At 43.2% G+C, this 22,634-nt stretch overlaps 1 protein-coding gene across 1 annotated transcript in view; it reads right to left on the reverse strand.

The window, feature by feature from the left end:
• Positions 1–7,535: 7,535 nt before the first annotated feature.
• The window catches only part of OTUD4 (OTU deubiquitinase 4), a 111,652-nt gene continuing 96,553 nt past the window's right edge, over positions 7,536–22,634 (reverse strand). Inside the window, exons 17-20 of the mRNA XM_082268857.1 lie at positions 22,237–22,369; positions 20,571–20,825; positions 20,403–20,443; positions 7,536–9,619 (exon numbers count right to left, since the gene is read on the reverse strand). Of these exons, the coding sequence (XP_082124983.1) occupies positions 8,480–9,619; positions 20,403–20,443; positions 20,571–20,825; positions 22,237–22,369 (1,569 nt within the window). The 3' untranslated portion in view covers positions 7,536–8,479. The remainder of the gene's footprint in view (positions 9,620–20,402; positions 20,444–20,570; positions 20,826–22,236; positions 22,370–22,634) is intronic.

Below are 22,634 nucleotides of genomic sequence, written 5' to 3' on the forward strand. Positions count from 1 at the left end.
TGCTACCCGTGTCCCTGGGACAGTTGCCTGTGGGGGAGTCATGTGGGCCCATTCCTAGGGGAAGGCATAACTTGCGGTCTCTGTAGTGTCCCCCCCCGGCCGATATGGGTGGCCCTTACCTCCGTGCCCCTGCGGTAACACTGCCTGGTGGGGACTTATTACATTGCCCTAGGGGTGTCTCTGAGGGATCCCCACCATGGCCAGCACCTGAGTTTTGCCTGAATTTGGCGCCGTTCGATTCAGCCTCCATTTTGGGTGGGGGCAGCAGCCATTTTCTGGGCATTTGGTTTCGGTTCGGCCGCCATCTTGCGAGTAATTCTGTTCCTATTGAATTAAATATGCATCCATATTACTGTGGCTCAGGGCCTACATCTGCCTCTAGTGATTGAGGTCACTTCCTTTTGGCTTCTTCCTTCTACTGCAGCAGCTTGTGAGAGGGTCTGGTAATTTACACTGTGGGGCTGTTTACACTTGTGGTTTTTTTCAGGCATTTCACCCAAAAATAAAAAACGGAACTTTCCCTGTTTTTACATCATTTAAAAGGGGACTCCTACAGCGGTGCAGACTGTGGAATTCGCCGATTTAACTACTTTAAGACCAGAGGATTTTCCTGCTTAATGTCCAGGCCATTTTTTTCAACTTGGCACTGCATGACTTTAACTGACAATTGCACGGTCATGCAATACTGTACCCAAACAAAATGTATGTGCTTTTTTTTCCCCCACAAACAAAGCTTTCTTTTGGTGGTATTTGATCTGCTCTACACTTTATTTTTTGTGATATTAATAAAAAAAAAATAGCAAACATTTTTCCAAAAAATTTAATTTTCTACTTTGACAGTTAAAAAATATTCAATATACACTATTAAATTTGTAATATATTTAGGACAAAATGTATTTAGTTACATGTCTGACAAAAAATTTCCAACGAATGTATTTTTATTGGTTTGCTCAAAAAAGTTATATCATCTACAAACTATGGTGTAAATACTGGAATTTACGCAGCTTTAATTTCTGACTGCCTATCTTGAAGTGCTAAAATGGCAGGGCAGTACCACTTTTTGGAAAGTAGACATTCTAAGGAATGTAGTGAGAGGCATGTTGAGCTCATTGAATATTTAAATTTTTATGTCACAGGTGTTTGAAAAATGACTAAAAAAAAAAATTGTCATTGAAATGATATATTGCTCACACATGCCATGGGTATATGTGTAATTACACCCCAAAATATATTCTGCTGCTTCTCTTGAGTACAGGGATACCATATGTGTGAGACTTTTTGGGACCCCGAAAACTAATCACCACCTTCAGAATTTCAAAGGGCATACATTTCTCATTGCACTTTCTCACTGCCCATCACGGTTTCGGAGGCACTGGAATGTCAAGATAGCACAAAATCCCCCCCCCAATGACCCCATTTTGCAAAGGAGGCATGGTGAGTCCATAGAATATTTTATATTTTACCACAAGATTTAGGAAAACTACATTTGTTTTTTTAAAGCAAAGTTGACACTAAAAGATAAATAGCTCACACATGACATGGGTCTATGTGGAATGACACCCCAAAATACATTCTGCTGCTTCTCCTGAGTATGGGGATACCCCCATGTGAGAGACTTTTTTGCAGTCTAGCCACGTACAGGACCCTAAAAACCAATCACCACCTTCAGGCTTTCCAAATGCGAAAATTGTTGATTTCACTCCTTACTACCTATCACAGTTTTGAAGGCCATGAAATGCCAAGATTGCAAAATGGGGTAATTTGGGGGGGTTTTGTGCCAAGTATACACTCCAAGCTATTTGCTGAGAGGCATGTTGAATGTTTTGCAGATCTAACTTTTTGTCACAAAGTTTTGGAAATTGTAAAAAAGAGGAAACCAAAATGCATTTTCTTTTTTTCATTTTCCAAAATAGATGAGAGCTGCAAAATACACGCCATGCCTCTCAGCAAATAACTTGGAGTGTCTACTTTGCAAAATGGGGTAATTTGGGGGGGTTTTGTGCCATCTTGTTTGGCATTTCATGCCCTTCAAAACTGTGATGGTAGTAAGGAGTGAAATCAACAATTTACGCCCTTAGAAAACCTGAAGGTGGTGATTGGTTTTCGGGGTCCTGTACGCAGCTAGACTGCCAAAAAGTCTCACACATGTGGTATCTTTGTACTCAGTAGAAGCAGCAGAATGCATTTTGGGGTGTCATTGTACATAAACTCATGTCATGTGTCTCTATGAGCTGAGTGGGATGTCCCAAAGCAGTAAAAGACATGAGGGGTAGGAAACGCAACCAGACCGTAACGTCAACACCAAAAGGCTAAACCTAGCCAACTGGGCAACAAGGAGCTCAAACAATATAAGAGCTCACCCAGGGTAAAAGACCCCCTGAATGAAGGTGTGAATCAGACATGCGTAGCCAATGGACGTTAAAACAGTCAAGGCCGACACCTGGCCCTTGGAAGTGCCCAACGCCAAGCGCTGCTCAACTGCTTTTTGTTAAAAAAAAAAAGCCAGAACCCGAGCTATAGAAAACAAGCGAGGGTGCAGCTGCAGCGATTCACAGCATGAAATGTATAATTTCCACGTACGATAATAGATCTTCCTAGAGGTTGATTTCCTGCCCTTCAAAAGGGTAGGAATCATCAAATAAGATAGAACTCAAACTCCTCAACACCTTGCTTTCAACAGCCAAGCCGTTAAAACCAGCGACCGTAAAGCAGGATGGAAGATCGGTCCTTGAGATAGCAGATCATCCCGCAGAGGAAGATGCCATGGAGGATCCACGACCATTTTTTTACCAGTTCTACGAACCAGGAACACCAAGGCCGATCTGGAGCCACCAGAATGCCTTCCATCGCCATCCAGCGAAGAACCTCGGCAGGAGAACGAGTGGCAGGAAGGCAAAAAAATAAGGAGATACTGACTCCAAGGAGCCACCAGAGCGTCAGTGGCATCGGCTAGGATCCAGAGACCTGGCCACAAACCTCTGAACTTTCCTGCTGAGGCAAGACGCAAACAGATCCACCTCCGGAGTCCCCCACCGGGCACATGGGAGATTAAACGCCTCCGGATGCAGGGACCACTCCCCCTGATCCAACACCTGACGACTCAGGTAATCCGCTTGCCAATTCTCCACACCCGGGATGTGGACCGTGGAAAGAGCCGGAACATTGTGTTCCGCCCATAACAGAACTCGGCTGCCTCCTTGGCTGCCAGGGCACTCCTGGTGCCCACCTTGAGTGATGCAAGCCACAGCCGTGGCATTGTCAGACTGGACCTGAACCGGAGAACCACGTAGCTGACATGTCCAATGAAGCAGACAGAGCTTGATCGCTCTCAGTTCCAGGATATTGATCAGCAAGGAAGATTGCTCTTCCGTCACCCAAGTTCCCTGGGCACAGAGCTTCCTCAGCACTCCACCCCAGCCTGATAGGCTGGCGTCCATGGTAATCGCCATCCAAAACACCGTCAGGAAGGACAGGTGACTGGAGCCACCAAGAGCTGAATTCATGAGATGGTTAAACCGAATCTTCTGATCCAATGACCGAGGATCTCTGTTCCATCTGGACAAAATCTCCTTCTGCAGCTGTCTCGTGTGAGATTGAACAAACGGGACAGTTTCAAAAGTGGAGATCACCAGACCCAGGGCCCTCATGCAAACCTGCACAGAGGATTGCTCGGCCTCCATGAGCAACCTGACCGCCCCTTGCAACTTCTGAAGCTTGTCCAAGGGAAGGAAGACCCTCGCCATCGCAGCGTCGAGGATCAGCCCCAAATAGGAGACCTACACAGACAGACAGAGTCAGGGCAGATTCGGGAACATTGATCGTCAACACAAATTCCTATAGGGTCTGGATGGTGATGGAGACGTTATCCAGCAGATGGGAATGGGAATCTGCTCGCAACAGGAGATTGTCCAGGTACCCCACAATGGAGATACCCCCGCGACACAACAAGGCCAGCACAGGGGCCAGGACCTTGGGAAAAAAAAAAAAACTCTGGGAGCCGAGGCGAAAGGGTAATGCCACGGATTGAAAATGCTCCTCTGCCACTGGGAAGCGGAGAAATCACTGGTGTCCCTCAAACATGGGGACGTGGAGATGTGCATCTGAGATTGATGCCAGGCCAGAAAATCCCCCGATTCAAAGATGCCACCACCGACTGAAAGGATTCCATTCGAAACTTTGCACCTGCACAAAGCGGTTCAGAGTTTTGAGGTCCAGGATTGGACGCACTTTGCCCTCTTTTCTGGGCACAGTGAACAGGTTTGAATAGAAACCGAGAGCAGTCCTGTGGGGAAACCACCACAATAACCCCCTGAGCCAGGAGATCTCGAACAGCCTCCTGCAAATCTGTCAAACGCTGCAGAGACAGGTGAAGATTTGACTGAAAAAACCTGTTCCCTGGCCGGGACCTGCTGAGATGGGTGAGGGCGCCCCTTCATGCTGTAGAGCAGTGTTACCCAACCCCCAGGCCGCAGACCGGTACCGGTCCGTGGATCAAACGGTACCGGGCCACCCGAGGAACTTTAAATGATTTCACTGTGGCGGCCGAGGTGCAGAGCCCCCCCCCCCCCCCCCCCCCGAGTCCACCCATTGTGTGACAATAGCGAATGATGTATTGGATTAGGTAATCTGGATTAGGCCAGAGGTGGCAGGGTCAACCAAAGGAAAAGCCCTTTTGTTTGCAAACTTTTTCCACCGAGTAAGGTTCAGCAAAGATTTTGGGGGATTGAAAATCTTTTCTGGCGTTATCCAGTTGTCATAAACTGGACATTCTATATGTTCTGTAACGAACACGGAAGGCTTTACAGGATTTTGCAGGTCTCTTTGTACACAACATGGGCACGAGGAGACAGAGAAGAGTCAGTCTGCACAATGCCAAGGCTTTTGCAGACTGAGGAAATTAGCTTTTCAACATTAGCAAGCATGCTGGTGTAGCTCCCCTCTTCAATATGGCAATATTCTGGCAAATAGCCCACAGCAGCTTCCTCCAATACGGTCTCAATTTCCTCTTCTTTCCCTTCGCTGTCTGATCTCTAGGACTGAAAGCATCCCAGGTTGAGAAACAGAAGTAGAAGAGGTGAGGTGTTTGAGCCCTGGACAATGATGGCTGTATTAAGGCTGTAATCCAGCCAAGGAACTGTGAAACAGATGCAGAGAATTCTGCTCGAGTTAAATATGCTGCTTGTTGCATGCCTGAAACAAAACTAGAATCTGATGCAGAGATCAGTGTTCAAACGGAATCCTGCTCTGACCACTCAGAGGTTGAGTGTTGTGCAGTTCCTCAAGAGGAATAATGTTCACCTACGATTTTGCAATGGCTCCATTTTGCCTGCTTGTTGCCATAGCTACAAGTGAGGGTATTCCCTGTGAGGTACTCAAGGAATAGGGAGCAGAGTATAGGGGAAGCCTGACCGAAAGGATGGCATGGTAACCTGGGTATAGACGTCCTATAACAAATCCTTGTGGAGTACCTATAATGGCTCAAGGCAGAAGTGACTGTAAAGTTGGTGACCAGTGGTGTTATATGAGTGGTTGACTTTTAGCACCAAGGTTTGTAAAGCTTTTACATTGTGAGGTGAACATATTGCAAACATAGCCATTTTTACAGCAATGGGGAGCGATACAGGAAAACCCTTTCCTACCTGTCCACGATGCTGGACTGGAAATAAGGTGACTTGATTCCATAGGAATAGACCACAGCACTGGATCTGTATAGCACCCTGTGGCTGACAATGCATTGCACCAAGTGCCAAGGTGAGCAACCTTGCAGGAGCCACTGCCCAAAAATACATTACAGACCATCTCCACAGCATGGGGTCCGGGTACAGCTCCCAAGATTTTACCGAGGTTGTGCAAGGGCCAGCAGTGCCTCTCGAGCTCCACCTTCCTTTTACTAACAGACTGGGCTGAAAAGATTGTGCACACTAGTGCCTGGACAGCATTCCACACTGGGGCTCTCCACGAACAGCAGCTGACACCTGGCTGGTAAATGCATCCACACTCCTCCTGTGGAGTATACATTGGTTGTCAAAGCAACACATTTTGAGGGTGGGTCTTCTTTAAGCCTAAATAAAACTGCTAAATATAAAATGTTTTATGTATCTGACTTGTTCATACTACTATTAGCAAATAAATGCTTTGTTTTGGAGATAAACCCCCTAACTACACATCTGTTCATGGTGTTTACAGTACCAATTTAGAATTTCTATAATGGACCCTTGGTTTTAAAAAAACTTGTTTTGGAAAAAACAGGAAGTTTTAGAAAGGTTTTATTTACCAACATTTTGCTTTAAGACAGCATATAAACAAGACAAACCAGCACAGAAATAATGTTCCTATAAAAATGAAAACATTGATGATTCAAATTTATCCATGCATAAGAATACATGTTAAATCAATTTTTACATGTATATAGAACATATAAAAAAACAAAAAAACATAACTTGTAAACATGAGAGCAAAGCTGCTCTAAAACCACACTGCACTCAGGATATATAAAGAATAGCCTATTCTTCAAAGAAACCATCCCTGGAAACAATATGTCTTGAGTACATTTTACATTTGCAATCATAAAGGAAAAATAAACATTCAAGAGTCCACCACAAGCAAAAAAAATAAAAAAAAACCCTTAACAGAAGTAATAGGGTACAGGAATCAGGACATTAAATATCAGTTTAGCAACAACAAAAACAATGTTAAATTCGATCAATCTTTAAAAAACAAGTAGAATATACTGAGGAACAAGGTTTATCTATATAGTTAAAATAAAATACTTTAAATTCTTACACATCTTTACGATACATCAGTGCAAAGTGTAGCATCCATTTACTTTCATGTGTCCTGTGCCAAAGCTCAAGACGTCAATTTTGTTTCTGTAGCTTTAAGTTATTGCTAGCAGCTATCAGTTTATTAGGTATACCAATTCAACTGTGCATATGTCAGTCCCCCAATTACACAATGTAGCTGTGAATAGCGGGTTATTAAGTTTACAATATGTGAACATTTTCCTTACCCAAGACCTGTTGATGCATCTCTGTTTAAATGGTCAGCTGTTGAGTCCTGTCTGTGGAGCTTAGCTGTATTTGCAGAAAAAGCTCACACAACTCTATGGTAACCACAAGGCAATTAAGGGCAATGTGGCAGAGCGTAAACGCAAAAACTGTAAACGGCGTCTTTACTCCATTATTGAACCTAGTTCTACCCTTTTCGTTTCCTGAACAGTGTATGTAGCTACCATATGTTTAGTGACTCCTTTGTGCTGAGAGTTTTGCAAAAAGTAACAGAAGAGATGGCAGCTCAAGTCAACTGGTCATATACTTGCATCCTTAAATATCTAAGGGGTTTCTTCCTCAAACACCTGCAGCATTCCATGACTTGAAAACGCTTTGAATGCATCTTGAAAAGCAACTTCTCTTGGTATTAGAAAGGAAGCGGTAATGCTGTCACATATATCTATGTGATCCACCCATCCATAAATGGTCACTGGCGTTTGTAAAAATTGGAAAATTTATAGAAAAAAAATGTATTTCAGCAATCAGAAACAAGGCACATGCATGAACTTGGGCTTCTAAATTCTGTTGCCACAAACTAGTTAATTGACCTGCCCCAGATGTATCTGCAGCAAGGAAATTTTCTGCATCAGCCAGTTCCCAGTAGTGAAAATGACCATGACATTGGCACACCTGAAAATTGCATCAGTAGTTGTAGCAAAGCAGTGAAAAAGTTCCCACATGAATGTCTTTCACTCATGGTTATTTTTTTTTTAATTTATTTTTTTATTTTTTTTTTTAACGGGGGCCCTGTGTGCTGAAATTTTGGGACAGAAGACCAGACACTTAGAAGGGGAAACCATGTGCCAATATAAAATTAGGCCATGGCTCCATTTTCTCACAGGCGCGAGAGCTACATATACTGAGTAATCATGCATTACCATACAGTTGTGCAACACATTTCTGCTCTCCCCAACAAAAAAGTGGTTAAACAATGTAATATTTACAGTAAGCCACAATAGGGAACATCATTCAAGTTTCCCCCCTGCAAAGTAAACAGGGGGTTGGCGATCTCAAAGTCAAAGGCCTTTGGGAATGGAAGCACAATCAAAAGCAATTTTATCATACCAAGCTTTGTAAAATGTCTAAAGTACTCTAAGGCAATTAAAAATAAGACTTTGCTATTTGGCATGATAAACTTCACTGCAATAACACACTGAGAAATCTGCCAATGCTAAGCCATTTACATTATTCTTACCAACACTAAACATTTCATAAGATGAGTTCTATTTATATAAAGAAAACATTTGAAAAAATCCCCACTAGTGAGCCTATATTGAGAGACGAAAGAAAAAAATAACAGCAAAATTCGGCCAAAAGAAATAGTCTATGGCTACAATCTATTGTACTCTTTTCCCTGAAACCATATTTTAAATATAATCTGTATTTATTATCTTAAGTAAATTGTCCATATAAATACAAACTCAGAATTTCTATTCGTGGTATTGCCTATATGGATCTCCCATTGGCCGCCTGCGATTCGGCCTTCCCCTGTAATTTCTGTAATGTGGATAGCCATCTTCTCTGCCTCTTGCTCCCCTCCAGGCATCCTCATTTCTAGAATATTGGTAGCCACCTCTGTTAGGTTGATGAAATTTCTCATTTCTGAACCTCCTGTTCCCATATGACTGGTTGTAAAAGTTCTTTGATCTACCCCCGCTCAATATATTCGATACTTCCCTCTCATCTTCTGAGCTCTCCTCTTTTGCTCTTATTGGTCTGTCTTCAGGTGGGATTATAGATGCGGTCACTGTGGGTAACTGATAGACATTGTTATCATTGGACTTCCTTTCCTCTGGGGTTTTAGATACAACTGATGGGGACGCCTGGTTATCAGGCACTTTTTCTATAAGGCTCTTCGGATCAACCAGCTCAGGCCTATCTAAAATTATTTGCTGTCCTGGTTTAACCTGAAAGGTATTTAATCCAGACTCCTCTGTAGCAACAACATGAAACAAAGGCTGATCTGGTCTTCTTTCATTCACTAGCTCATGGGGCTGCTTTAAAGCTCCCTCAACTGTGTGGCTTTCTGCAATATTAACAGATAAAGTATTGTCAGGCACATCTGTACTCTGAGGGGTAATAAACACATTATGTTGTACGACTGGGTTCTCAATGTAACCTTGATATGGATATCCATACCACACTTGCGGGAAAACTTGGGGAGCTACTGAAAGATGTCCCATGTAAGAGCCTTGCCCAAAGTGAGGTTGTGGGAATAGTGTCTTGCTTGCCTGTGCACCTTCAAAGTCATTTATCCTCAGCTGGAACTGCTTCTCCTCAGATTCATTAGTTTGGGATGGAACTTGTCCTGCTACAGGAGTTTGAACAGATGGTGTAAGAAGTGTTGAAGAGCATAAAGTAGCAGGCTGTGAAACCGGGTCATCATTTCTCACTTCATTCAGGTGTACAGACAGTAAAGGGTCTGGTTCATTTTGGTTTACAGTGGTGTCCTGCATCCAACTGTTTTGAGGGTAAACAGGAATATTTGGGTATATCCTGCACACATTTAAGTAGGCTTGATGAAGAGGATGCAAATATAAATGCGGGGGCCACATTGGACATGTGTAAGCCTGAAAAACAAAATTAAAAAAATAAACCAATGTGAATATACAATTAAAGAAATGACATTAAAATGTAACAAATCTATAATGTGACCACTTTTCAGAGAAGTTTTTCTAGAGTTGCTTGAAAATGAACAAAGTGAGCACACTCCATTTACAGCTGCCTACTATGACTTGACACAAAAGCTCAGCCATCAGCCTAAAAATGCTCATGCTCAAATATAACCTGGCTCATATTCCTTCATCTAGGCCATGGGAAATACATTTCATATGCATTTATTATATATCTGCAGTAAAAGTTAAAGTGGTTATAAACTCTTACATATACCCATTGAAGTGATCAGTAAAGCACACACCTCAGGTGATACACATAGATGATGCAAATTCACCTACATAAGTTGTACCCATTTATCTGCAGTTTTCTCTTTTCTACATCCAAAGTGCAGAATGTATAAAGCTTGTCTGAGCAATCAGAAAAAAAAGGGGGCAGAGAGCTGAAAAGCTCTAAGAGCTGATTGCAAGGGACACAGCCCTCTTCACGCAGCACACAGGAACAGAGGCTGTCAATTAGCTGGAGATCCCTCCCCTGTCACCATTTTTCTCTTGGTGTCAGGAAGACTTGTCAAAAGTGCTCATAACAGAGGAACAAGGTGCTCTGGATAGAGTATACACAATAGAGGGAAATGCTTTGTTCACATTTCATGTCTGAGGTTTACAACCACTTTACCCATTCAACACCACCTATGACAGAAGAGAAGGAGCCGGGGCTATGAAGAAAAGGGGAAGGTTTTAGCTTAAACGGTCATCCATATTTAAAGCTGAAATCCAGGTAGGTTTTTATTTTTTTTGATTAGTTACATTGAACCAGTTTGGACCAATGTAAGTATCCATACTCCAAACCCGAGGGACTGCTGTGGAAGCTGCAAATCACTGTTGTGTTGCCGTCCTTTACAGAACGTCTTTATTTCTCTTCTATTTTCCTCATTGCATACAAGGCATTCTCCAATTGGACAAAATGGAGAGGTGGGATTTTGACATCTTCACTATGTTCAATTAGAGATCTCCTTGTATTCTCTGGGGGGGAAAAAAACCAAAGCATTCTGTGAATGGCGGCCATACCAAGTGAGCAAAGTCCTGTATTCACCTTGCAGAGGGGGAACAGTTTGGCACAGGACCTGGAAGTCTGAGGCGATCACTGCAGTAGCACTGACTGTTACAGGGATTATTCACTTCCTCAGCAGTTCCTCTTATATGGAATATGAAAACTTACTGGTTCAAACAATTTAACAAAGCAATAAAAACCATACCTGAAGTTCAGCTTGAAAAGAGACACCTGCAACAGCCAGAGGGAGCTCTGCAGAGCAGACATGTATGGTGTGTTATAGAACTTCATTTATAGGTCTGTACTTGCAGCAACCTGAATTACTGAAAATTCAGATAAGACACAAAACTGTCCTACATACATAGCTCTGGGAATGTTATCAGAATTGCAATCAGGTACATCATACAAAATTATTAAAAAGAAACCAGTTATCTCTAGCTAACAATTTATAACAAACTATTAACATGCATCATGAAAGCATGAGATATATATATATATATATTTATATTTTACACACACATACACAGCTTTTTTTTCTCATAAAATAGGATCAGGAACTCAACCACAGGTGGTGGAGTGGAACTGAGTTCATCCAAGTTCCAGCTGAAAAAAAGATTATATATATATATATATATATATATATATATATATATATATATATATATATATATATATACATACATATATACACACACATATACATATATACATACACATACACACACATAGACACAGTGGGTACGGAAAGTATTCAGACCCCCTTAAATTTTTCACTCTTTGTTATATTGCAGCCATTTGCTAAAATCATTTAATTTCATTCTTCTTCCTCATGAATGTACACATAGCACCCCATACTGACAGAAAAACACAGAATTGTTGACATTGTTGCAGATTTATTAAAAAAGAAAAACTGAAATATCACATGGTCCTAAGTATTCAGACCCTTTGCTGTGACACTCATATTTAACTCAGGTGCTTTCCATTTCTTCTGATCATCCTTGAGATGGTTCTACACCTTCATTTGAGTCCAGCTGTGTTTGATTATACTGATTGGACTTGATTAGGAAAGCCACACACCTGTCTATATAAGACCTATATATATATATATATATATATACACACATATACATATATATATATATATATATATATACATATATATATATACATATATATATATATATATATATATATATATATATATATATATATATATATATATATATATATATATATATATATATATATATATATATATATATATATACACACACACACACACACACACACATATACACACACACATATACAACAAATATGTATACACACGGAAAAAGGGAAGACAGAGGGACATTTATCAAGCAAATCATTTAGATGCAAACAGACTCTTCCTTTTTGCTTGCACATGGTTAGGTGATGGAAGAAAGTGAGGTCCTAACAAAGACAAGACACAACAAAAAAAAACAAAAAATGTATGTACTGGCAGGATAACTAGGTGAGAAAAAAAAAAGTTTAAGAAAAACAAATACCGTATTTTTCTGTGTATAAGATGCTACTTTTTGCTAAAATCGTTATACTGAAAATCGAGGGGTGTCTTATACACGGACAGTCAGCAGAGGAGAGAGCAGCGTGGGTGAGTAGCTGCCCATACCCTGTCAAAGAGGCTTCCTCCAATTGTGAGCTTTGTTACAGATGTCAGCTGATGCAAAAATTGGAGGTGAAGAGAGCGCAGATGCAAGAGAGCGTTCTGAGCCCAGATGTCACAAAATAAAACCATGAATACTGGTAAGCGATTGTCTTACTCTGCAAAATTCAAACTCAATGTAATCAGCTATGCAAAGGAGCATGGGAATAGGGCTGCAGAGAGACAGTTTGATCATACACTCAGTGGGAAGAGGTCCAGACAGTGGAGAAAAAAACGGAACAACTCCTTAAGATGCCAAAAAAGAAGCAGGCCTTAAGAAGGAAAACCAGCAAAATGGCCAAACTTGGAGCAGAGGCTTAAGACTTGGATTATGGAGTGGCTTGTGTGTGTCAACCAAGCTTATTCAATGTCAGGCAAGAATGCAAACGAAATGAACATTGTTGATTTTACAGGAAAGGTAAAATGGTGCTTCAATTTCATGAGGAGAGAAGGGTTGGCCATGAGAACACAAAGTTAGCTAAGAAAATGCCACCAGTTTATGAGGATAAAATCCAACAGTTGCATTCCTATGTCATACGACTTCAGAATAAATATGATTTTAAACCAAGTCACATTGCAAACATGTATGAAGTGGCTCTAAGTTTTGATATGCCTTCCAACACAACTGTTGATATGAAAGGGATCAAAACCATGGCAATCAAAACAAGTGGCCATGAAAAGACACACTATACTGCTGTGCTTTCATGCTGTGCAGAAAGTACTAAACTGCCTCCTATGCTTATTTTTAAGAGAAAAACATATCCTAAAGAGACCATACCACCTGGCATTATTGTGCAAGTTCAAGAGAAGGAAGGGATGGATGAAGACATTATGGCCATTTGGTTTATAAAAAAGTTTGGTCCAGAAGACCTGAAGGGCTTTTAACCAGTTCCAGACCGCCCGCCGCAGTTTTACGTCGGTACTTTGACGTTAAATACCAGGGTTATGGCAGCAGATACCTGCCATAACGCCGGTATTTTTTTTAAACTGCCGGCGGTCTTCTTTCACATAACGGTGGTCCCAGTGGCAGATTCGTCACGGGATCACCCTTACGGTACGGCGGGAGATATGCCCCCCATCCGGTCGTTTTCCCCGCTTACCGGACCCACCGGTAGCAGGGAAAATTTTCTGGTCCACGCACCTCACAGGCAGGAAGTCGAGTGAGGGCTAGATGGCCCTCACGCGACTATGGCCTTGGAGGGCCGGAGCGACGTCAAACTTCGTCTTCTAGCATTGCATTTAAAGAGCCTTTTTTTCCCCATCATGAAAAAAAAAATGTTTTTCTTTTTTAGTCTAATGTGAGATCTGAGGTCTTTTTGACCCCAGATCTCACATTAAAGAGGTCCTGCCCTGCTTATTTTTATTACAAGGGATGTTTACATTCCCTGTAATAGGAATAAAAATGATCAAAAAAAAGTTTTTTTTTTTTTTTTACAAAAACTTTGTAAAAAAAAAAATAGATAAAATAAATAGGAAAAAAATGAATGTGCCCTGTCCCCGTTAGCTCACACGCAGAAACAAACACATACTCAAGTCCCGCCCACATATGTAAACGGTGTTCAAACCACACAATTTATCACGGCGATCATAAGAGCAAGAGCAATAATTTGAGCCCTAGACCTCCTCTAACTCTTAGCTGGTAACCTGTAAACATTTTTAAAGCGTCGCCTATGGGGATTTTTAAGTACCAATGTTTGTTGCCATTCCACGAACGTGGGCAATTTTGAAGCATGACTGGGTTCAAAAGTACATGTTATTTTTTAATTTAAAGTGAATTTTTTCCAACAAAATTGCGTTTGGAAGACCACTGCGCAAATACGGTGTGATAAAAAAATATTGCAACGATCTCTATTTTGTTCTATGGGGTCACTGCTATATATATATATATATATATATATATATATATATATATATATATATATTTGGGGACTCTAAGTAATTTTCTAGCAAAAAAAGAAAACAGATTTTAACTTGTTAACAGCAAGTGTCAGAAATAGGCCCGGTCCAAAATTGCTCTGCTTGTCTTTGATCAGTTCCGAGCACATTTAACAGAAAATACAAGAAGGGTTGCATCAGATTTGCGAACACACCTAGCAGTTATTCCTTGTGGACTTACAGGTCAGCTACAGCCACTAGATGTGTTAGTCAACAAACCATTTACAGCCCTGATGAGAGAAGAATGGAGTAGATGGATGCATAAAGTAGGTGATAAAGATAAACTTGACACCGTCAAGAAGAGTGAAAAAAACAACCATTACCGAGGTCTACAATTGGATCCTAAACTCATAGTATGGCATCAAACAAGGTGATTGTGAAGTCCTTCAAGAAATGTGGAATCAGCAATGCCATGGACAGAAAGGTGGATGATCTCACATATAGACAGTGACTCAGAAGACAGCAGTGATCCAATAGCAGTTGAAGAAATTCAAACTGATGAAGAAGAGAGCATTGATGCAACAGAGGCTGAATAAAGTGATATGCTGCAGAATATCATAGTATGGGTATGTAAATGTTGCCTGCAGTACTGGCAATTACTAAATAAAAATGTGTCCTGTTTTAGGTTTAAAATATTGATTTCTTAAGTGTGGGTTGGAAAAGTGGGGGTCGTCTTAGATATAGTGGATGTACCTTATTTTTCCCATGCATAAGACTCTCTCTGGGATAAGGTAAGCAAAGGAATCTCCCTAATATTTTCAAATTTTTCAAAGGGGGGTTTCTGGAGAACCGACAACACCAAATTAAGATCCCAGGACGGCAAGGGCGTGCGCACCGGAGGAGCCAGGTGCCGCACCCCCTGGATGAAATTCCGTACCAAAGAATGAGTAGCCAGTGGCCTCTGGAAGAAGATCGCCAATGCTGAAACCTGACCCTTGATAGTGCTCAAGGCCAGCTTCTGCTCAACCCCCCGTTGCAGGAAGGCCAATATCCGAGCCACCGAGTAAGAACGTGGAGGAACCCCGAGGGACTCACAGCACGCGATATAAGACTTCCATGTGCGATAAAAGATCGCGGGGGCAGGCTACAAACCTCTGCACCTTCCTGTTGAGCCGAGATGCCAACAGATCCACATCTGGGGTGCCCCAACCCGTGGCATTGTCCGACCGAATCAGAGCCGGGCAGCCCCGAAGATTCTCGGTCCAGTGAACCAGGCAAAACCTGATCGCTCTCAGTTCCAACACATTCATCGGCCACCTGGATTCTTCCAGGGACCAGAGCCCCTGAGCAGACAGCCTGCCGAGAATCCCTCCCTATCTGGATAGACTGGCATCCGTGGTGACAAACGTCCAATAGATCGGAAGAAAGGACTTCCCGTGACTGAGCATCGGAGACCGAAGCCACCAAACCAGAGACTCCCTGGTCCACTCGCTCAGCCGGATCCGATTGTCTAGGGAATCGGGATTCCGGTTCCATTTGAGAAGAATCTCCTTTTGGAGAGTCCGCGTATGACGCTGAGCCTGCGGAGACTCCGCACAGAGGAGGAGGTCGTTACAGGTAGCCCAGGACCGATATGCCCCGCTGCTGCAACAGCACCAGAACTGGTGGCCAAAACCTTTGTGAAAACCCGGGGAGCAGAAGCGAGACCAAAGGGTACCGCCACAAACTGATAATGGTCCTCTCCCACGGCAAAGCGCAGAAACCGCTGGTGTCCTGCGTAAATGGGAATATGAAGATAGGCATCCTTGATGTCTATGGACGCCAAAAAATCCCCCTAATGCAGGGAGGCCACCACTGTGCGAATGGCCTCCACTCCTTGTTGCATCAAGTCCTGCACTGCCCCCAACAGAGCCGCTAGGCGATTCGGGGACAGTCGCATATTGGAAGGGAAGCACCACACCGGTGGAAGTGATCAAGTTTCGATCTTGTATCCCGACCGTAGGACCTCGTGAACCCATTTGTCTTGAATCCTGGAGAGCGATGGGTCCGGGAACCGGCGAAGACACCCCCCACCGCTGATATGGGTGGGGGCGCACCTTCAGGCTGAAGCGGTCTTATCCTCAGGTCTGGAAGGACCGTATTTTTGCTTACCAGACCAGGGTCTCTTGAAACCCCCCGGGGGGGCTTTGGAGGGCTTCGCCTTGTCGCCCGCCCCGGAAGAGCGAAAAAACTTCTTTTGAGCTGAAAAGGAATGTCCCTGTCTGCGACGAGGTTCCTTACCCTTATTAGCCTGTGGTAGAAAGGTGCTCTTTGATCTCCCCAGTGAGATCTTTGATAATCTCATCCAAGGTAGCACCAAACAGGCGATCCCCCTGAAAAGGGAGATCAGTCAAGGCTTTTTTGGAAGCCTGATCCGCCGACCAGCACTTCAACCATAGCATGCGCCGGAGGACCACCGCCGAGATTGACACACGCCCCAGCAATGGAGCCGCCCTACGATCAACCGGATCCCGAAAAGACGGGGAATCCTCCAACGGGATAACAGTAGCCTTATTTAGTCTGGAAACCGGCGGATCCACCGAAGGTGGCACCGTCCATTTCTTAAGGAGGGACTCTTCAAACGGGTAGCACCTAGCAATCCGTTTTTGCATCCCAGGGGATCGTTTTGGACGGACCCACTCCTTTTTAATGATATTATCAAAGCACTTGGGAAAGGGAAACACCTTCGCCACCCTGGAGGGCTTGCGAGTGCCAAAGGCAACTTCCGTATGAGCTGCATCCGCAGGTGCAACCTCCAGTTTTAGGGAGACACAATCAGTGCGTCCACCAGTGCCTTGTCTTGCGATATGGCGGAGGCAGAAAGGTCATCCTCACCATCAGAGGAGATGGGGCGTGAGAGAGCAGCCCCAGAGGAGGAACCCGCAGTAGCGGCGACTGGCTCAGGATCAGAATCTGAGGCATCAGACAAGACAGGGGTAGGCGGGGGTCGATTTTTAGCCCCCCGTCCCTGACAGGCCACCTCCACCCAGGACACAAATGACTCCAGTGGGTCCCTGAGGCCACCTCGAGGGGATCAGGTGGGGACACATGTGCAGCAGGGTCCATGGCAACACCAGGGGAACCCGTCAGCAAAAATATGACAAAATTGAAAAAAAAAAAAAAATTTTTTTTTTTTATTTTCTTTTTGCAAAAATGTCACGCAGCGCCCCTCAATGGTCATACAGCGTGCCTCGAGACCCCCGCAGAGAGAGAGAGACCCCCAAAAGGCTCACCACACGATGCACCAGAGTTCAACAGGACTGCTCTCAGCGTTTGTCTGCATGACAAGGAAGTCCTGTGGCGTAATCTTCCCAGGTCTAGGGAGGGGCTCCTCCCCCTCACACGCCCTCAGTAACTCCCACAGCTGCCCAGCTCTGCAAACAAAACGAGCTGGGTGTACCAAGATGGCCGCCCCCATGAGGGACTCCAAACAAATGGCAGCCCTGCGGTGGGAAGGGGGGTCCCCACATTCACTAACAGACGATCGATCGGCAGGTAGGCCCTAGGAAGCCAGGGAGGAAGCCCCCCGCACAACAGCCGTCCGCACTCGGGACCCCCCGCCCCCTTAGCGGCTTGCATGAATGGCTAGCCACCACACACAAACACCCCCCCCCGTAGGGGGGAAGGAAGGGGGGGGAGAGGGACACCACAGGGGGGAGGGTGCACAGGGGAACAGAGGGGAACCCAGATTAGTGTGGGTCCAACCGTCCCAGGGAGGGGCCCGGGTCCACCCCAGAGTCAGCCATGAGGAGCAGGGGGGAAACATTTACTCACTATACCGGAACAGAGCGGGCGCCACTCCAGACAAAAACCCCTCACTGCCCAGTGGGGGGGGGGGGGGGGTGGGCTGTCGGCCAAAGGAGACGCTGCGACTCGGCCGTCGACCGGTAGTATGCGACTCGGCGGGACGTTTAACCCACGGGCCAGTCCCCGTCCAGCGGGACTATGTCGCGGCCGACCCAGCGCGGAGCTAGGGCCTGCACACGCTCGTAGGCCGGCTGGGGTGACCACTGGATCTCAACATCCAGCCCGTCGCCCAGATCCGGCATAATTGCTTGAAGATCTCACAGGAACAACTGGAGAAAACAGCTAACTAAAAAAAGATTTATCTAAAAAAGCTTGCCAGGACCAGAGATCCCAGCAAGGAACTTGGGTCCTTACTCCTGACTAGGCAGAAAAAAACTGACATCCTGTGGCAGGGAGAGAGAGGATATATCCCCTGGGACTGCCCATAGGTGTGGCCAGAACTATTTTCCTGGATATAAAAGAGAAATAGGGGTGATGGCGCTGCCTATATAAAATTTAGATATAATAAAGATATAATAAACTGTGAATTAAAGTGCCTTATGCTAAAAACAATAATGTGTATACTCATACAGTAATATATTCCATAAATCAATTGGGTGCAAGTGCAAGGTATAAAGGTGCCTTCAAGAAAATTGGAAAGTGACTGGTGTAATATATAAACAATAAATAATAGCTAATATTGATAATATTTAACATGCAATATTAATGTGCTAAAAAATATGGTGCTATATGATGTGAACTGTTCCACTCATACCACGTGTTGATATGGGGAGTTTATAAAAAGTGCCAACAGAGCCAAATAGAAAAAAAAGTTTTTTAAAAATACAGCTTGCAAAGTCCAGTAAGGAGAGATCCAGTAAAAAAGTCTATGTCATATACGGTGACTTCAAAAACAATAAAGGTGACAACACTCGGAAAAACCAACACTCAGGTGAAAGGTGACCCCGTGGTGGGTGGTAAGGTGCTGGGATTCCTTTGGTAAAATTGCACACTTACCAGAGACACCCACCCCACACAGGGGTATAGAGCGGGTGCTTTAATGGGTCTGGCAACCTAGCGATATCCTCCTATCCCTGGATGGAGGGCGTGTGCCGAGGATCAGGCTGGTCCTGGTATGGATATACCCTGGGATAGTCCCCTGTGTGCCTTCCTGCCTAGGTGTGTTCCGAGGGATCCACTCAGCTCCACTCCACTCCCTGTATTGCTATGATTGGATTCAGAAATCTCTATAGCTGGGGTAAAACAGCACCAATGTAACAAGAGTTGTAGTCATTTTTTCTATTTGGCTCTGTTGGCACTTTTTATAAACTCCCCATATCAACACGTGGTATGAGTGGAACAGTTCACATCATATAGCACCATATTTTTTAGCACATTAATATTGCATGTTAAATATTATCAATATTAGCTATTATTTATTGTTTATATATTTATTACACCAGTCACTTTCCAATTTTCTTGAAGGCACCTTTATACCTTGCACTTGCACCCAATTGATGTTTTATGGAATATATTACTGTATGAGTATACACATTATTGTTTTTAGCATAAGGCACTTTAATTCACAGTTTATTATATCTTTATTATATCTAAATTTATATAGGCAGCGCCATCACCCCTATTTCTCTTTTTTATCCAGTGTATAGTCTCCGGACTATCATCCAGGGAGGCTGCAGCCTATTTTTAGATATATTTATACATTTTTTTATACATTTTTTATCTATCTAAAATTTATTTATATACATCTTTTTCACTCATTTATTCACCTATCTATCCATTTAGTCCATAGCGCGGAAGTTTCATTTTTCTTAGAACTATTTTCCTGCCTAGTGTCCTACTCCTGTAGGGGGCAGTATAACCCTACAGATATCAAGATATCAGTCCTGCGTCTGTCAATGAGCGACAGAGAAAACACTGTTAAGACTAACTAATGGTGAAAAAGGACCTTTCAAGAAAATAATAGTCCTTCACCACCTGTATAAAATGGGGTAAATAAATAGTGGTCAAAAATGCAGGAAAGAAATAGTATTTTATTCTTTAAAGGTTTTTCAGTCACTGTTTATGTAACTTTATCTAGGTGGCGCAGGCCTGTCATCTAAACAGACTTTCTATTTTCACTGAAGTTTAAAACATATTTTACAGCAGTGCGTTTTTCAAAAACTACAGGCTGTTTAACAGTATAAAAAAACCATTCAGACAACATCCAGTTTTTTTTACCCAGGGCACAAAATCAGACACACAATACACCTCAAACCAGGCAACCATATTAGAAAGAAATGACTAACCTTAATGCCAAGATTATAGAAGAAATGAAGGAGGCTTTTATCTAAAAGGAACAAAGAAAAAAAGCAGAAGGTGAAAAAAATGTAAACATGCATGGGTTTGTATGGCTTCCTTTATCTGTAGGCTATAGCTATAGGCTGAAAATGTCTGTCTGTTACAACATGACTTACCACTCGGGAGATCATCTCCATTCTTACAGTAGGAATAGGGAGGCGGGGAAGTTATTCTCTCCCCTTTTTCATTCACAGGGAATCCGGGATATAGAGGATCTTGGTAAAGACTCAGGGTCTGAGGCATTGGCAGTAAGTGCTGGCTAACTGCTGGCATTGAAACTGGAAGTGGTGAATATGTTGATGTCACCTGAGGTTGTAACACAGCAGACTCGGGTGCAGGTTCTGCACAAGCTGCTTCCTGTGCTGAAATACCTACAATATAAAACAAATGTCCGCTAATTTGAAAAGAGCTTAAAAGTGGTTGTAAGGTTTTTTACCTTAATGTATAGAATTTAAAAAACAAACATTCTGTACCAGATGAGTCCCCCCCCCCCCCCCCATCCCCCTTATACTTACTTTAGCCCATTGGTGACTCAGCACTGTGCTCGAGAGCAGCAGCTCTTTCCACCTCACTGGGAAGATTGATAGCAGCAGAAGCCATTGGCTCCTGCTGCAGTCAATCAAATTCTGCAACAAGGGAGCAAGAGACGGGGCCAAGTCACCCGGTCTGGGTTTATAGATGCAGACAAGGTGACTCAGGATTGAGCCCACATAAGTGCCCCCATGGAAAGTGGCTTTCTAAGGTGGGCACTCGAAGGAGGAGGAGGAGCCAAGAGTGTCAGACCCTAGAAGAAGGATTGGGGCTGCTCTGTTCAAAACTATTGCACAGAGCAGGCAGGTATGACAATTATTATATGGATATCTGGCCATTCCTAGTGTACTTCAATGATCAGGCTTCTCTAGAATAAGCCCCGATTAGAAATTGGGTAGAAATAGTGTGTCTCAAAACCTCTACTTTCCATACAAGCTCACACTACGTCAACATTAGGCAGCATTAACAAAGTAAATGTGCTCTAAAAATTCAGGATAACTACAAAGCTTAGAAGAAAGCTTTTTTCAGTTTATATGTGTTAGGCAAATGTAGGAATGCTGAATGATAAGTATTACATTTTTATTTTCTTAACTAAACTCAACAGAGCGGCTTTCTCTTGTAAAGGCCAACTCTACCAAAACTATTAATGCAGTATGCAATTCACTGTCCCGTTTTGGGAGTAGACTCTAGAAGTAAAAAAAAATATAATTTTACAGGTAAACCAAAAACCCAACTTTTATTGGAGTACATCACAGATACAGCAGGATAGGATTACTTGTGTTTCATATAGATTTGAATCCACAACTTGCCAACAAACTTAGGGACAAAAACCGGTGTTCGTATCCTGATAAACACTCTGGGGCCGTGGACAGCCCAAATGGTAACGTCACAAACTGGAAGTGGCAACTTCCTAATGCGCATCTTAAAAATTACTGGTGAGGCTGGAAAATCAAGATGGGTAGTTAGGCATCCTTGATATCCACCAAGATCCTAAAAGTCCCCCTGATGAAGCAAATTATTTACCAGTTGGACTCTATCCTGAATTGTCAGGAATTTAAGACCTTTGAGGTTTGCGAACAATCCAGACATCTGTTTGGTTTGGGAACTGTAAACCGACAGAAATCGTTAAGACCTCTCCTCATTCAGCACAGGTGTGGAGGACCCCCTGGGAAGCAGCCATTCTATAAGAAAATCTTGGAAGAGGTGTCTGAAATGCAAAGAGCTAATAGGCAAGTCAAGAGACCAACTGACCTGACCAAGGTGTCACCACTGGGGGTTGAGAAGGCACTGTGGTGGGTGTTTGCTGTTCAACAGGGGTAGGAAGAACAGTGACATCAGGTAGGACGACAGTTTCATCAGAGGTAGCAGGTGGCTTTTTCGTTTCCTGTAAATGATAGGAACTGTTAAAGAACAAATAATTCATTTCCATTTTACTACACAATTAAACCACGCTTACATTTTTAGAAGTGACATGGCCTTTTCTCTGTAAAAGCTCAGAACCAGTAAACCCATTTTAGCAGTAAAGGGAAGAAGACTGTAAGTTCCACCTGGTGACTGGATATGTACAGTATCTCACAAAGCGAGTACACCCCTCACATTTTTGTAACTATTTTATTATATCTTTTCATGTGACAACACTGAAGTAGTGA

Source organism: Pelophylax lessonae (genome assembly GCF_965119305.1).
Source record: "Pelophylax lessonae genome assembly, chromosome: 1".
NCBI classification, from domain to species: domain Eukaryota; kingdom Metazoa; phylum Chordata; class Amphibia; order Anura; family Ranidae; genus Pelophylax; species Pelophylax lessonae.